The sequence below is a fragment of the Salmo salar genome, chromosome 09 (assembly GCF_965601325.2).
Source record: "Salmo salar chromosome 09, fSalSal1, whole genome shotgun sequence".
Classification (NCBI taxonomy): Eukaryota; Metazoa; Chordata; class Actinopteri; order Salmoniformes; family Salmonidae; genus Salmo; species Salmo salar.
Genome location: NC_138299.1, coordinates 118843059 through 118860310, shown reverse-complemented (window position 1 = coordinate 118860310; position 17252 = coordinate 118843059). Strand labels below are relative to the sequence as shown.

Genomic DNA, 17252 nt, shown 5'->3' with positions numbered 1-17252 from the left:
CACTGTGCATGCAGAAGGTTGCAATTCCATTGAATTGGGGATAGTTTAACCAAAAATATGCCGCAAGACTTAGAATTGCCTTGTGTATCCCACAAAAAAGGTTCACTGTAAGCTTAACTCTTGATGAATTTAAGCAAAATTCCCCAAATTCCTGGGCTTAGCTTCACATGGAAAAATTCCAGACATTTACCGGAAAGTTTCCGACCCTGCGCTTTTTTTTTTTCTCACCCGAGGTGTGACTAATCAGCTTAGCATTCACCTAAAACAGGAAAAGGCTTGACTGACTTGAGGTTTTGGCGGCACCGTCTGTTACTCAGCTCTGAGTTGGACAGTTTCAAATTGAGAATGTCTAGCGTTCTGACTGAGTCTTCTCCAGCTGCTTTAGGCACCAAATCTGGAAAGCATAGGGAAACGAAATGACTGGAACCCAACTGAAATGAGTCAGCAGCCAGGCGAAAGTGAGAGTGGACTACCGTTATTGTCAAGGGGACTGAACTCTGTCCTTGTTTTGAGTAGTTTCAGTATGGGATGACTGAAGTGTAGAGCTAGGCCTGAACATTGGTTTGGATGGAGCCTTTGAATTCTGAATCTGTTATTCACTTTGACCTGTAAATACATTCATTCTTTTATTCGGTTGAAGTATTTCAGAAAACATTTTGGCCATATTTCATGTGTTTCTTGTATTTTCCCTCCATAGGAAGGAGCATTTGGAGGGTTTGGTACAGTCAGTGAACACCGACGAAAACAGAGTCCGTCAAGGACGTTGGCAGGTGAGATGATTTTATTTATGTACACTATATGACCAGAAGTATGGGGACACCTGCTCGTCCATCTCATTCCAAAGAGCCATGACCTCAACCTCATCGAACACCTTTGGGATTAATTGGAACGCCGAATGCGAGCTAGGCCTAATCGCCCAACATTCGTGCCCGGCCTCACTAAGGCTCTTGTGGCTGCATGGAAGCAAGTCCCTGCAGCAATGTTCCAATATCTAGTGGAAGGTCTTCACATAGTTTTGTGTGTACACGCACACAATCACAATCAGTATCTTGTTCTCTCTCAAATATTAGAAGTAGTGTTTTGTAGTTCAGCCCCACTTATTTGAAACCCATTCTGTTTCTCTGTTTTATACCAGTTACTCCCACGCAGGAGAAGAAGCCCAGAGGCCGACCCCCACGGGCCCTGACTGCACAGAAAGGGGCCGCAGGCGCCGGCCCTTCCCCTTCGCCTGCCTTGGGGAAACCTGAGGGCCAGGAACCGCTTGCGGAGAAGGCCAAGCGGCTGCCCGGGAGGCCGCCTGGCTCCGGAGAGAAGAGGAGAGGCCGTCCTCCAGCCTCTGTCACACAGAGGAGTTGGGAGGCCCGCAGCCATGCAGCCAACAACAATGACAGCAGGCAGGTGGGGCAGGAGCATGGCTCCACAGCTGCACATCGCAAGGACAGGGCCGAGGACGGGAAGGAGAGGAAGGCCACAAAGAGAACGCCCCTGGGCTCCGTGCAGCAGCAGCACGACACAGAGGCCAAGCCTCCCAAAGTGAGCCGCGTGTCCAAGTTCACCAAACTGAAGCGGCTGCGCGAGGTCAAACTGAGCCCGCTCAAGTCGCGGCTCAAGGCCATCGCCAGGAAATGTGTGCCGGTGCCCGGCGTGCCTCGGCGCAGACGAGGACGGCCTCCCTCTGCCGAGCGCCTCAAAGCCGAGGCTGCCGCCGCTGCTGCCCAGGCCTCTGGTTCAGATGAAACCAAACAAAAGGCCTTCAGGGTCCGCCGGGACAGAAATAGAGACCCCCACACTCCTCAACAGCAGTCTAAGCTTAGGGCGTCCCACGTTGCTGAGGAGGACGACAGCCCTGACATCCACAGCTCCTCCCCGCCCTCCAGCCCTCTCGCCGCATCCTCTCCTTCCAAGCTGGGCAGGCCGCTGAACCTGAGAACCAGCCCTCGCCACGTCAAGCCCGTGCGGATCGTTCCCCCCTCCAAACGCACTGACGCTGCAATCGCCAAGCAGCTGCTGCAGCGCGCCAAGAAAGGTGCGCAGAAAAAGAAACTGTTAGAGAAGGAGGCGGTGGCCATAGGAAGCCAGGGGGGGGCAGGCATGGAGGCAGGCATCCGGAAGAGGAGGAGAACGCAGCTGAAGAACATCAGGCAGTTCATCATGCCCGTGGTGAGCACAGTCTCACTGCGCATCATCAAAACCCCAAAGCGCTTCATCGAGGACGAGGGCAGCTTCGGGGCCCCTCATCCCCACATGAAAATGGCACGGTTTGATGCTGTCCCGCCCCCTGTCGCTGCCCCCCAGCCCGCCTCGGCCTCCTCCCCCATGCGGGCGTCTACAGCTGCAGTTACTACCGCCGCTGCTACAGCCGTGACCGCAGCTCCGATCGACACCCTCCCTCCCCCCGCCGCCATCGCAGCCAGTAGTGCTACGGCCGTGGCGGCCAGTCTGCTCAACAACCGCTGCAACAACAGCACCAGCAACGGGCGCTTCAGCAGCAGCGCCGCCTCGTGTGGCTCCAGCGCCATGTCCCAGCACTCCTCCCAGCTCTCGTCGGGCGAGTCGTCCCGCTCCAGCAGCCCCAGCCTGGACGACTCGTCGTGCGACTCCCAGGCTTCGGAGGGCACTCAGGCCCTGTCTGAGCGAGACCACTCCCCGTCCTCCCAGGGAGAGAGGGAGGGGGACTTGCTGCACACCTCCAGGCCGCTGTCGGAGCCGGAGCAGCGGGTGCTGATCGAGAGGGGCCGGCGGGGCCGCAGAGGACAGGGTGTGGGCAGGGGCAGCCTTGGGGCAAGGGGAAGAGGCAGCCTGGCCACCGGAGGGAAGAAGGCCATCATCAGTCCAGCCACAGGAGTGTTGATGTCCAACTCTCAACAGGCTGCCTCCGCCGCTTCCTCGTCCTCGTCCCCCCCACCTCCCCCTCTCCTTAGCCCCCCCCAGCAGGCCCAGTCAGGCTCCATTACGGCGGAGCATCACCCCCACTCCCCTTGGATCCTGCCCCACCCGTTTCTCCAAGGCCCGTCATTGGTGCTCTCCAGCCTGCAGGACAAGCGAAGATCCATCTTGAGAGAGCCCACCTTCCGCTGGACATCACGGTCTCGCACCGAGCAGCAGTACTTCTCCTCCGCTAAGTACGCCAAGGAGGGCCTTATCCGCAAGCCCATCTTCGACAATTTCCGCCCTCCCCCTCTCACGGCCCAAGACGTAGGTCTAATGCCCCATGGTGCCGGGGGGGTTGCTCCAGCGGGTTACCCTGCGCCAGGCAGTGGCGGTGGGTCCGGGGCGGGCACCCGCCTGTTCTCCCCACTGCACCACCACCACCACCAGCAGCACCCCTCGTCCTGCTTCGAGTCACCGCTCCAAAAGCGCAGCCCGCTGCTGCGTGCCCCACGCTTTACTCCCAGCGAGGCGCACTCGCGCATCTTTGAGTCGGTCACCCTGCAGTCGTCATCGGGGAGCAGCCCGGGATCGCTGTCCCCCCTCCAGTCCTCCCCCAAGTCGGGCCGGTCGGTGAGACGCAGGAGGAGGAAGACCCTGGGACCCCTCCGTGGTCAGCCCCGGTCTCCCTCACACTCCATGACTACGCGGAGCAGCCAGCCAGGGGCCCCGCCAGGAAAGGCCCCCTCTGAACTGTGTCTGCTGACAGGCTCTGTCTCCACTGGTGCCAGCAGCACCTGTAGCTCCTCCAGCTCTCTGCCCACTAGTGCCTTAACACCTGCCCCTTTCAGTACCTTCTCACCGGGCCCCCTGGGCCTCTCCTCACACGGGCCTTCCTCCTCCGATGGACACAGAGCAGCCGGGAGCCTTTGTGGCGGTACGGGCGGCAACTCCGCCTCTTCCCAACTCTTCCCCCTCTTCACTTCAAGCCCCCAGGAGACGGGCCGCGGTGCCGGGAAAGGGGGGAGAGAGAGGAGCACCTCGGCTTCCCGGGACTCGGCTCCTGTCAAGGAGATGGAAAGGGAGACTGAGAAGGAGAACAAAAGGGAAGGTAGAAAAGATTGGGAGAGGAGAGGGAAGGCGTCCACTCCAGACGCCTCTCCTAATACGACCTCCAGCCTGTTTGCCGTGGAGGGGAGGGACGGGGAGGAGTCTCTGACTTCCATCGCTCCTAAAAAGACACCTGGGAGGAAGAAGTCTGTGTCTGTAGACTCGGGTACAGAGACTGCACCTGTAGACAGGGCTGCAGTTCACTCCTCTATTCCCCTTATCTTGACCAAGGGCCGCCTCTCCAAAAAGACCCGGCCCTTGGAGAGGGGGCCAGAGGCTGAGCCTGGGGAGAAGGAGAAAACAAGTCCCCCTGCGCAGCAGACAGGCCTTCCCCTGGGGCAGACCGGCAGCAAGAAGCCCCTGGCTGCCCCGTCACTGGGTTCCATGCTGGCGCACGTCGAGAAGCTGCCTGTGGCCGACAAGCGGGTGGCGGGCCTGCTGAAGAAGGCCAAAGCGCAGTTGTTCAAGATCGAGAAGAGCAAGTCGCTGAAGTCTCCAGACCATCCTAAAGTTCAGGTTAGTTCCCCTCTTTCTCCCCCTGCTCCTCTCCCCTTCACTGACTAAGCTATTTCTGTTGGTTTGTTTTGTCTCATCGCTGTCTCAACATAACCACGATAAAATCATTTGACATGATTCTGACAATCTTTGCTGCCATAAATAGCATTGCGAGTGTTTTGAACACAGACTGAAACTTGATAGCTGGAATCTCCCTGAAAGGGGGTTATACAAGGGGAATTCTGCCAAGCCACCTTGTACATTATGCAGACAGCCGTGCACAAATTCTGTTAAAGTACTCTCCTTCAGAAAACAAAGATGTGTATCTGTCGAGGGAAGAGGGCCTAGAGAAAGATGGTTTACAGATTAGAGCTGTCACGATACCAGTATGGTGATACCTGATTATTTTTTTTTGTCTTTTTTTTTTTTTCACCACACAAAAATACATTTGAAGCAGACTGAACTCTACAGTCCTTTTAATAACCTGCTGTATGTAAAATATTGTATGATGGGCTATAGCTTGGAAAATTAACAAATGTCACTGGGTGATAACAGTAGGCTGTGTGTTTTGCTTCAACTAAGTCTGCTTCATATTTTGTTTCCTTTCCCATGACACGACCCTATTAGAGTTGCCCCTTCAGAGACTGATTTATAAGAGTTAATATAGATGTCTTAAAAATGTTTTACTTGAAATACACAGTCCCAGAATTTGGGCACCTCATCTCGATCAAGTTAAGTTATACTGTATTGATATCGTTGGCTTTGCTCTGCCAGAGCCAAGAGAGCGACTCTTCGGAGACGTCGGTGCGAGGGCCGCGCATCAAGCACGTGTGTCGGCGCGCCGCTGTGGCCCTGGGCCGCAACCGGGCCGTGTTCCCCGACGACATGCCCACCCTCAGTGCCTTGCCGTGGGAGGAGAGAGAGAAGATCCTGTCTTCCATGGGGAATGATGGTGAGATCCGTGTTAAACGGGCACGTCCCCTTTTGAATATTTGTAATGAAGTATGACCCACTCGCATACTCAAATGCTCCCCGAACACATCAACGAAGTCTTGGCGTTTGAGGGTAAGGGCCATATCTTATTCTGTTTCATATGTTCCTGGCCTGGCATGTCGTTACAAGAGTGATTTCCAATTGGGACCTTTTGAGTAGTCACCATATTGTGCTGCAAATGCCCCCCCCCCCCCCGTAGACAAATCTTCAGTGGCGGGCTCGGAAGAGGCAGAGCCCCAGTCCCCTCCCATCAAGCCTGTGATGAGGCACACCAAGACTATCCAGGAGGGAGGGGCGGTGCCCAGGAAGGGGCGGCGGTCGCGGCGCTGCGGGCAGTGTCCCGGCTGCCAGGTCCCTGAGGACTGTGGAGTCTGCACCAACTGCCTGGACAAGCCCAAGTTCGGGGGCCGCAATATCAAGAAGCAGTGTTGCAAGTAAGTATGACAATCCCATTATGTTCACCCCGAGTTGAGCGGTTTCGCAGTCGCACTCATTTAACGCCACAATGTTTAAATATGTGACTGACTGTATGCGTGTATGTCACAGGGTCCGAAAGTGTCAGAACTTGCAGTGGATGCCTTCCAAGATTTTTCTCCCGAAGCAAGGGAAAGGTCAGTGTCTTTTAATAAAGCCTTTTTCCATAAAACCACAATGTCTTCAGTTCTCAGTGTAATTGACGGGATTGCATAATTTGTATTTTTAGGCAAAAAAGACAAGAAGAAGAACAAACTGTCAGAAAAAAAGGAGGCGCTACACCCCGTCAAGGACCCAACAAGCGCTGAGCCTAGTCTCAAACCAGCCCCGCCCCCTTTGAAGGAGGAGCCCCCTCACAAAAAGAGTGAAACCCCTCCCCCGAAGCCAGGTGAGGAGAAGCAAAAACAGCCGCTGCCACAGTTGCAGTCCCCCCCAGCCGAGAATCCTACCCCCCCAAACGACCAGTCCCCCCAGACCCCCAGCTGCGTCACCGCCCTTGGGCAAGACCAGAAACATCCTGCAACTGCACCCACGGGTGCTGCGAGTAGGAAGGAACGCAAGCCGCAGCAGCCCACCCCTCCCTCCTCCCCTTTCTCTTCCTCGTCGTCGTCGTCGTCGTCCTCCTCGCTCCAGAGCTCCCCCTCCCCACCAACACCCCAGCCTGCGCAGCAGAGGCCCCAGCCCACCCAGGGGCCTGCAAAAAAGGAGGGAGGAGGGGCTCCCAAGTCTCCACCCACAGAAGCCAAGAGGAAGCCCCAGCAGCAGTGCTTGGCCCCACCCATCACCGACACAGGTAGGAGGAGCCATATTGTAATGGTTAGAATTACCCCTTTGTGAAATAGCTAGAAAATAGCTGTTTTCCAGTGTATTTTCCCTTGCACACTAGTATATCCTGCTGTTAACACTATGAAATAATATAATTGCATTTCTCTGAAAAGCACTGATTTGCTCTAAATAGCATAATAGCTATTGTTGGTACTCTTATAACCTGTGTCCCCTCAGCACCCGATGGGAAGCAAATGAAGAAACCAACTCCTCGCTCTGTCCCGCCACAACCTAAACCCACCAAACCAAAAGAGAAGGTATGTTCTGCAGTTCCCTTTTTGTAAGGCGATGCCAAAGGCAAATGTCTATCTTTGGATGGACAATAAAATTATATACAATTTATATTCCATAAGTCCCATTGCATGCTCCCTTGGCCTTCATCCCTGACCCCTCTCCCTAGCAGCAGAAGCCGTTGGCCACCAAACCTGAGAGCAGTACTTTAAACTTGCTGAGCACTCCCTCGACTGGGGGCACCGCCAAGCAGAAAGTGCCCAGCGACGGAGTGCACAGAATCAGAGTAGATTTTAAGAAGGACCATGATGTGGAAAACGTGTGGGCCACGGGCGGCCTCAGCCTCCTCACCTCCGTGCCAATCACTCCACGGGTCGTCTGCTTCCTCTGTGCCAGCAGTGGCAACGTCGAGGTGAGTCACGAGAGCCTCTTTCTCTCTACTCCTGTGCACAACCTCTCACTCACACATAACAAAGGTGAGAATAGGCTGGCCTTGCTCTCAAAATGAGGGAAAAGGAGCACTTCTTTGTATTTCAAAATAAGAATTTCATAAAGTGAGCAACTCGTCTAACAACATGATGGAACACCCCCCTGGACATGCCGCTAGTCTATCATAGGGTTGTACCGGACAGCACCAGCGGGTCCACTTCAAGCATTCAACATATGACATATCAAAGGCTACGACTAGGGATGGACGGTATACCGATTTTCATACTGGGGTATACAGTATTACCAAAGCAATTTAGGCAACATGGACCTTAATCCAGGAGGGGATTGATCGTCTCCGCTGTAACCAAGAAGCTTGATCGAGCCACTTAACTAGCAAGTTAGCAAACTAAATGCATAGCTAGAGCACTGAGCTGGGTATAATTTATTTGGCACGTCTTAGTTAATTTATAGTTAGAACCCGTGGTGTAGCACGCACCCCTGCAGCCCCCGTGAGGGTATTTAAAATCATACTGTCGGTATGTCTAATACCTTTTTATAACTACATATCCCACTTCAGTACCCATTTTATTAACCATACTGACTGTGCTGCATTGACTCTCCTCTCCTCCTCCAGTTTGTCTTCTGCCAGGTGTGCTGCGAGCCCTTCCATCTCTTCTGCTTGGGGGAGACTGAGCGCCCTCTGGAGGAGCAGTGGGAGAACTGGTGTTGCCGCAGCTGTCGCTTCTGCCATACCTGTGGCCTCCAGCACCAGAAGACGAAAGTAAGGCTCTCCCTTTCGAACGATTTGAGTCTGAGTAACAAAGGCTATTAGGGGTTTGAGAATACGTATTTGGTTTATCACTATCCCTGTTATGTCTGGCTCTATTCAATGTCTTCCACCAAGAGGTAGAGAAAGATTTACGTTTTAGGCCAGGGTAATTAGGTTGCTAACTTGCTTCTCTCCACCTCTTCTTCCCCAAGCAGCAACTTCTGGAGTGTGAGAAGTGCCGAAACAGCTATCACCCTGAGTGCCTGGGACCCAACCATCCCACCAGACCCACCAAGAAGAAACGGGTCTGGGTATGCATCACGCCATCCTTCCTCATCCAAGCAGTAAAATGTATTTTTTTGGGGCGGGGGGCCAGTCGACCCAAAGGTTAAGGCTAGGCGTCGGGATCAAAATTAGTTAAGTTTAGGGTAAGGTTTAGACGGTGTAACTGCCCCCTGGAGACGTAACGTTTATTGTGTATCGACTGCCTTTTGTTTAACCATGAATTCATTTGTCATGAATTGTCGCTCCTCTGTGCCCTTGTTGTGTCCAGATCTGCACCAAGTGTGTTCGCTGTAAGAGTTGTGGGGCCACAAAACCTGGGAAGGCCTGGGATGCCCAGTGGTCACATGACTTCTCCCTATGTCATGACTGTGCCAAACTCTTTGCTAAAGGTAAGTCACAAGCAGGACTATAAATGAACATTTTATATATAAATAAAAAGTTAAGGGCACACATGTTTCTTGTTGGCAAAGTCTGGGTAGCCTCTTCTGGTTTGTCAGTTTTTTGTTGGTCCGTAATGAACAAGACCCTTTGCATCTGTCTCCTCAGTACTATGAAAAGAGAGTGTGTGTGTGTAGTAGCTTTCTATGACATGATGACTTGTGTTTTCTAGGTAACTTCTGCCCCCTTTGCGATAAGTGCTATGATGACGATGACTACGACAGCAAGATGATGCAGTGTGGGAGGTGCGACCACTGGGTCCACTCCAAGTGTGAGAACCTCACAGGTTAGCGGGCGCTCTTGTTTCACAACTCTACTCACTGGAAACAATGCCAACTTTCAGTCAGTCTGTTTCTCAACACCTCCTGTTATGAAGCGATACAGATTTGAACTCGGCACCATTCTTTCTTTTGGCTGCTGTATGTTCACAACTTAGGAGTAATATATTTAAGTGTGTTTATCAATTTCAACTTCTGTTGATATACCTAAAAACACTTGTAAAATGTCTTTCCATAGTCAATTACTTCGCATGGACCTGTTGTCAACACTTTTTGATACGGAGAATCGACCGATAACCAAACCGATAAATGAGTGTAAAAAGTCAACCTCCCTCTCTACTCCCTTGTCTCCCACTACTAGACGAGATGTACGAGTTGCTGTCCAAGCTGCCAGAGAGCGTGGCCTACACCTGCACCAACTGTACGAAGCGTCTGCCGGCCGAGTGGAGGACGGCCCTGGAGAAGGAGCTACAGGGCTTGGTGCGCCAGGTCCTCACCGCGCTGCTCAACTCCCGCACCTCCACACACCTGCTCCGCTACAGACAGGTGGGGATATCTGTGAGAAGGGGATATTGTGTTGCATGTTTAGGGCCAGGGGTTCTTCCTGACCAAGTTGGGGTAGACTTAAAGCTCTGGCTGTTGGCCAAGTTTTTCCTGCTCATGTGACGGGGTCAGGAAAAACTCTTGCCCCTGGAATGTCAGCTATAACTAGGGCCTAGAGTTTGTGCTGTTTTGTCACATGAAAAACACCTGGCCCTACAGATTATACCCGTTTTGTCACATGAAAAACACCTGGCCCTACAGATTATACCCGTTTTGTTTGTATGTCTGAAGTGTAAGGAGAGCAAATGAACAGATGTAACCCCCCTGATCTCCATCTCTCGTTAGGCTGTGATGAAGCCGCCTGAGTTGAACCCTGAGACGGAGAGTTTACCCACCCGACGCTCCCCCGAGGGGCCAGACCCCCCAGTCCTGACCGAGGTCGCGCCCCCCAATGACTCCCCCCTCGACCTGGAGTCGGTGGAGAAGAAGTTGGATGCGGGGCGCTACAAGTCTGTGGTGAGTCTAAAATCATGTCCCACTTGTGTAATCTCACAACCTTTCACCTTCGAAACACATTCAATCAACTTCCCACTGCGAAAGCTTTGATATTTTCAAACTGTGTAGTCTCAGTCCATTTCAATTCTTTCATCCTATCAGCAGCCGCCCAGCATTGCGTGATAACACTAGCTGTGTGTGTATGAATACACAGCCACATCATCCACAGACACCCGAGTAGGGGCATGAAAGCTCAGCTCTGGGGAACTCTCTTCGCTCAGAGTTCAAACGCAGTTCACTCTCAGAGAGAGAGGGATGGAGAGGGTAAGGTATGAGATAGAAGGCAGTGTGTCACTCACTCTGCGGTGTTTTCTCTCGCCTTTCTTTCAGCTTGAGTTCAGTGATGACATAGTGAAGATCATCCAGACGGCCATCAACTCAGACGGCGGGCAGCCGGAGAACAGGAAAGCCAATAGCATGGTCAAGTCCTTCTTTATCCGGGTGAGGAGAGCCTACAGGAATTAGCCTACGGAGAACTTGCTCAGCTTCAGTAGTAGTAGTATTCACCCTGATTGACTCCGCTGGTAGACACAGGCTGCTTCCTGAATGGTAGGGTAATACTTTTGACCAGGAGCCATAGGGCTCTGTGCAAGATGCAATTTGGGATGCAGCTATAGCTGTTAAAGCCAGTCCTCAGTCAGTTTCAGCCCAACGACAGGTGAGATGTAACCATTCTCCATTTAATAGACACTGCTGTGGATGCACTGACATTACACACAATTTGCATGATGGTTATAAACATATTTTTTGAAGCTATACATTGTTTTCTTTTTGTTGCCATTTGAGTGATTTTGGGTTACGGTAAGACAGTGGTGCTAAGCTCTTGACATAAGTTATATTCATTCTTGAACTATTGAACAAATGCCCAGGTCTCAGACTGAACCTTTTAAAGGACCAATGCAGCTGTTTTTATCGCAATATCAAATTTCTGTGTAACAATAAAGTACCGTACTATGTTTTCAATTAAGATGGTCAACAATAGGTTATTAGCAAAGAGCAATTTCTCAAGCATAAATTTTGCTATGACTGTCTGAGTGGGGAAACTGAAAACGAGCTGTTATTGGCAGAGAGGTTTGGAACTCTTTCTTATTGGTCTATTAACTAATTTACTGCATGGTGATGTCACCATGGAAGGCCAAAACTCCATCCCACCAAAACAGGCTTACATTTTAAGGTGGTCTTTTCAAATAGCTCTTACACTAAAAGGACATTAGCTTAACTTTCACAGTATTATTCCAACGTCATAGTGTGGAAATGTATATAAAACACAGGATAATCTGGTTTTTCACTGCACTGGGCCTTTAACATCTATTTTCCCCCTGTCTCTGTTGCAGCAAATGGAGCGCGTGTTCCCTTGGTTCAAAGTCAAGGAGTCCAGATTCTGGGAAACGCACAAATTCTCCACCAAGTGAGTGTGAACAGCCACATATCAATGAGATTACACAAGACAAATAGATCGGTACACATACTGCCTGTCGCATTGATTCATACTGAAATTACTAACTCGATGTGTAACAGTAGATTTGATGAATCGATATGGCTTCTTATTTGCCCATACCATAAGGTTTTAATCCCACTTAAGTGAACTTACCTTTTCAACTTACTCTCTGATACATGGGGGGGCCTACAAGGCACGGGAGCATCTGTGCAAACAAATGACACTGACTGACCTGAGGAGCCCATCTGTATGTTCTGCTCTCCTCTTGCTCCCCAGTGCCTGACTATCATCTTTCTTTAGCTCATGCATTGTGCATGCTCCCATTTTCCATTGTGAGAAAGGGGCCACCCCATGTCCCTTTTTGATATATGAGCTTTGAACACTCCTCTGCGGTCGCCCAACGGTTTTCGCCGCGCCATTTTTGTCCCTCTGTTCAACCGCCATTTGTTAATTTAAATATTTAAAGCTCAAGTAGCGGCTATTTCTCAATGCCAGAAACGCATATAGTAACTTGGAACATCCCAAGAAAACATTCCCAAATGGGAAAACTCTTAAATCCTTTTTTTATAATGCTGTAATATTGTTCTAAAAGTTGATTTATTTTTAAAAAAAATTCCAAATCAGCTTAAACTTCAGAAATATTCCCACAACGTACCACGGTCAGCGTTACAGTGAGGAAATAAAAATCCATGCTTACCCTTTATATACTCGTGGGTAAAAAAAAGAATTGTTGCCTACTAATATGGGGCTAGTTAGCAATTGCATTTGTATTCAAGATGGCCAAGCTTTGTGTGGTAGCAGGGTGTAGCAACACTTGCTATGCAAATGTGGGTATGCCTCTATGGCCACGCGAATGAAACACTTCTTAAAAAGTGGGATACATTTGGAAGAATAAGGCGGGCTAATTGGGCATCTACTCGTCCATCTGAGGGGCACATTTCATCATTGAGAACCTCCATGGCTATCAACAATGGAAGGGGGGGCTTCAGCGAAACATTGCTTTTCAAAGTGGATGCTGTCGCTACCAACGTGGTTTATAAAGTGTTACAGCCAGCAGAGACAAAGCATTATTCAAGGTTTCACCGGGTAAGGGAAAGAGCTAGTTTACAACATCTATGCTAGCTGTAAAGCTACCGCATTTAGCTCATGTCTTCCATCTAAATATCACTGATTTAACACTAAAATAACCAATTAACACATCTGCCAGCTGTTGGTAGCTAACTGCTGGTGATGTCATAATATAGATAGTACAAGCCTATGGGAAACGAATAGTTTTGGTCGCAGTGGAGGTCATTGTTTCTGTATTGAGCCCAGTAGTTGGGGCCGAAACTGTTTCCGTGTGTGGATGGTGGGCTAAACCGAAATGCAATGCTTTGGCCATGTGAAAATTCACTTTCTGTTTCATCTGCTGCTGGCCTGACTCAAATATGTTTTTCCACATGTAATTGATAAAATGTGATTTTATTCTTTGCTTGTAATTATGTCAATATGTTGTGGATATTGTAGAAAAATCCTCACAGATGTTTTCCACACTAAAACATGAAGTACAACTTGTGTGCACCAGCTTACATGGTACAGTAGACTACAGTAGGCTCACGATGTGAGTCATCAAAATGACCATCTTGCGTTCAGATCTTTCTGGCAGTCTCGTGGTTTTTATATATGGGGAGCAAAAATTGTACAGTTGTAAACAAACAAATAATTGTTCAATTAGAGTCCATAGTTAATAAATGGAACCTACTTCATAAATATCTGATGGGCTCCGTTATGTGCCTACTGTACTTTTTTGTGTTTTGGCTCATTAAAGTTGTTAACCCAATTAGTCAGTCGTTCAGAAGATGGTAAACGGTGCGCTTTGGAAATGGGTTTACATTTTGCATCGTTTATGCTCTTGAATATTTACCGAATTCACTGCTTTGGGGTACAGTTACTTGGGGTATAACAGGTTGTGTGTGTGTGTGTGTGACCTGTGCAATTATTGCAATCAATCTGTGTTGGACCCTGTTCAAATATTCTTACTGTGTTCACTGATCTAAATGGACATAATTGGTGAAATCAAAGCAGTAGAAAACCTGCTTTCACCAATCCAATGTTAACAGCAAGGGTGGACGGCAGGAAGGATGAATTCAAACAAGGTCTGAGTCTATACTTGTCTTGCAGCAGTGGCCTCCTCCCCAATGCCGTGCTGCCCCCCTCCCTGGACCACAACTATGCCCAGTGGCAGGAGCGCGAAGAGATTGCCCGTGCCGAGCAGCCCCTCAGGAAGAAGATCATCCCGGCCCCTTGCTCCAAGACCCACGTAGAGCCAGACTCCCCCACCTCTCCCCCTCCGCCCAGACCTCTACTTCCTCCACCACTCCCTATGCTCCATGGTGAGTCTGCTCAACACAACTAAAGGGCAACACCTAGGGCAACGCCTCGGGACCATAGTAGTGCACTATTCCCTATATAGGGAATATGGTGCCATTTGGGATACATACCTACACTAAGTATGCAATTGATACACTTTCTGATACCATTTCAGTTGCAGGAAATGACGCTGATGTGTTCGTGACATTCTTGTATTTCTCTCTCAGACCTGAGCCGTGAAGACAGTCCTGAGCTGCTCCCACCCCCTGGCGTCAGCGACAACCGCCAGTGTGTGCTGTGTCTCAAGTACGGAGATGATAACATCAACGTAAGTAAACGTTGTGCTAAACAGTCGCTATTAGTTGTGGTACAGCTCTTGATCGTATTCCCTGTTACTGAAATATATCTTTGTGTTTTCTAAGTTCTTTTTGCGTCTGCTGTGTGTCTGGTTTCAGGAGGGCGGCAGGCTGCTGTACATTGGGCAGAACGAGTGGACCCATGTGAACTGTGCCCTGTGGTCAGCCGAGGTGTTTGAGGATGACGATGGCTCTCTGAAAAACGTCCACATGGCCGTGATCCGAGGGAAACAGTTGGTAAGACTTATGATCCTAAATACATATTCTTACTAGATGTATATTCTTTTGTGTATATATAGTGTATATTAATTTCGTGTGTGGAAACGCATTCAAATTAGTGGATTCGGCTATTTTAGCCGCACCCATTGCTGACAGGTGAATAAAATCGAGCACGCAGCCATTGCAATCTCCATAGACAAACATTGGCAGTAGAATGGCCTTACTGAAGTGCTCAGTGACTTTCAACGTGGCACTGTCGTAGGATGCCACCTTTCCAGCAAGTCAATTCATCAAATTTCAGCCCTGCTAGAGCTGCTCCGGTCAACTGTAAGTGATGTTATTGTGAAGTGATAATGTCTAGGAGCAACAACGGCTCAGCTGTGAAGTGGTAGGCCATAACAAGCTCACAAAACGGGACCGCTAAAGCGGATAGCGTGTAAGAATCCTGACAGTTGCAACACTCACTACTGAGTTCCAAACTGCCTCTGGAAGCAACGTCGGCACAATAACTTTGTCGGGAGCGTCATGAAAGGGGTTTCCCTGGCCGAGCAGCCTCACACAAGCCTAAGATCACCATGCGCAATGCCAAGAGTCAGCTGGAGTGGTGTGAAGCTCGCCGCCATTGCACTCTGGAGCAGTAGAAACGCGTTCTCGGGAACATATCTGGGTTTGACAGATGTCAGGAGAACGCTACCTGCCTGAATGTATAGTGCCAACTGTAAAGTTTGGAGAAGGAGGAATAAGGGTCTGGGCCTGTTTTTCATGGTTTGGGCTAGGCCCTTTAGTTCCAGTGAAGGGAAATCTTAACGCTACAGCATGCAATGACATTGTAGAATATTCTGTGCTTCCAACTTTGTGGCAACAGTTTGGTGAAAGCCCTTTACTGTTAAAGCATGACAATGCCCCTGTGCACAAAACAAGGTCTATACAGATATGGTTTGGAGAGTGTTGTGGAAGAACTTGACTGGCCTGCACAAAGCCCTGACCTAAACCCCATCAAACACTTTTGGGATGAATTGGAACGCCGACTACGAGCCAGGTCTAATCGCCAAACGTCACTAATGCTCTTGTGGCTGAATGGAAGCAAGTGCCCTCAGCAGCGTTCCAACATCTATTGGAAAGCCTTCTCAGAAGAGTGGGGGCTGTTAAAGCTGCAAAGAGGGGACCAACTCTATATTAATGCCCATGATTTTGGAATGAGATGTTCAACGAACGGGTATCTACATACTTTTGGTCATGTATGTTTCCTGTGAGGAAAGACTGACTGCTTTACTTGTGTTTTTTTATAAGAGAAATTGCGTAGTCAACATACTCACGGCACTGACGCGCGCACACACACTTACCCCACTAGACATGCCACCAGGGGTCTTTTCACAGTCCCCAGGTCCAGAACAAATTCAAGGAAACGTACCATCTTATATAGTGCAAGTGAACAGCAAACCTGGTTTCACGGCACAACGCCTCTCCCCCATGTGACCTATTTGTTGTCTGTATGTACTGACTTGTATGTGGAACTGATAGATGGTCGCGCACACTACATGTTAATGATTTTAAATGTATGTAAGTTGTAAAGTATTTTGTCTGTCTTCGTTATGTCGGACCCCAGTAAGACTAGCTGTTGCTAATGGGGATCCTAATGCATCACATTTTATTATGCATGCCTTCTTGCTAAAAATAGACAGTGATAGTATATTTATTATTACTAAAATGACCTTGTCGCTGTTGTTGATCTGTCTTCTAATGGCAGTGTCCTGTGACATTTGTTTTCCTCTCGGCAGCGCTGCGAGAACTGCCAGCGTCCCGGCGCCACAGTGGGCTGCTGCCTGACCTCCTGCACCAGAAACTACCACTTCATGTGTGCCCGGCAGCGCCACTGTGTCTTCCTGGAGGACAAGAAGGTCTACTGCCAGCGCCACCGGGACCTCATCAAAGGAGAGGTGAGATGCAAAGGAGAACTCCTTCCTTATCTTCTCCAGCCCACCTCCCTTACCCACCTGCAGCATCACACACCAACACACATCTAGAACATAAGATGACAATTTTACAGAAACTCCCCATTCATTTTTATTATGTCAATGTGTTTTTGTTTTTTACGCTCTGGTTTACTGGTAAAACAACATGCATGCATTTAGCCCAGCCGTTATCTATAGAAACCATATTCCTGCTTGGGTCAAACTGAGGTCACAGTGAGGAGAAGGGTGCATTTGTAGGTACTTTGTTTGAAATGCATGACTTCCTTGCCCAGGTGGTGTCCGAGTCTGGCTTCGAGGTCACACGGAGGATCCTGGTAGACCTGGAGGGGATAAGCTTGCGGCGGAAGTTCCTCACCGGCCTTCAGCCGGAGAACATCCACATGATGATAGGTGTGTATGTTCATATTACCCCCTCACAGCCATATTTAGAGATCTCTATGGTCGAGTCCCAAACGCACCCTATTTCCTATTTAGGGCATTACTTTTGACCAGGGCCCTCAAAAGTAGTGTACTATATAGGGTGCCATTAGGGATGCGCATTATATATATGGCTCTGCTTATTCTGTGTCGGCGACCCGGATTCAAATGGTCAACTGATCATCAAGCCCTTGAATTAGGTGAATC

The 17252-nt window shown here is 49.7% G+C and overlaps 1 protein-coding gene across 3 annotated transcripts in view; it reads left to right on the top strand.

Moving 5' to 3' along the window:
* Positions 1 to 17252, top strand: part of LOC106612477 (lysine (K)-specific methyltransferase 2A) — a 39987-nt gene that overhangs the window by 8446 nt on the left and 14289 nt on the right. For 2 of the 3 annotated variants that reach the window (XM_082956155.1, XM_082956153.1), the window contains exons 2-22: positions 698 to 770; positions 1136 to 4494; positions 5248 to 5425; positions 5666 to 5900; positions 6013 to 6077; positions 6170 to 6733; positions 6943 to 7022; positions 7169 to 7408; positions 8060 to 8206; positions 8407 to 8505; positions 8748 to 8868; positions 9090 to 9203; positions 9557 to 9741; positions 10084 to 10254; positions 10624 to 10734; positions 11628 to 11701; positions 13892 to 14103; positions 14308 to 14408; positions 14536 to 14673; positions 16434 to 16592; positions 16901 to 17018. In XM_082956155.1, the coding sequence (XP_082812281.1) occupies positions 698 to 770; positions 1136 to 4494; positions 5248 to 5425; positions 5666 to 5900; positions 6013 to 6077; positions 6170 to 6733; positions 6943 to 7022; positions 7169 to 7408; positions 8060 to 8206; positions 8407 to 8505; positions 8748 to 8868; positions 9090 to 9203; positions 9557 to 9741; positions 10084 to 10254; positions 10624 to 10734; positions 11628 to 11701; positions 13892 to 14103; positions 14308 to 14408; positions 14536 to 14673; positions 16434 to 16592; positions 16901 to 17018 (6544 nt within the window). The remainder of the gene's footprint in view (positions 1 to 697; positions 771 to 1135; positions 4495 to 5247; positions 5426 to 5665; positions 5901 to 6012; positions 6078 to 6169; positions 6734 to 6942; positions 7023 to 7168; positions 7409 to 8059; positions 8207 to 8406; positions 8506 to 8747; positions 8869 to 9089; positions 9204 to 9556; positions 9742 to 10083; positions 10255 to 10623; positions 10735 to 11627; positions 11702 to 13891; positions 14104 to 14307; positions 14409 to 14535; positions 14674 to 16433; positions 16593 to 16900; positions 17019 to 17252) is intronic. The other variant, XM_082956154.1, reaches the window with a different exon arrangement.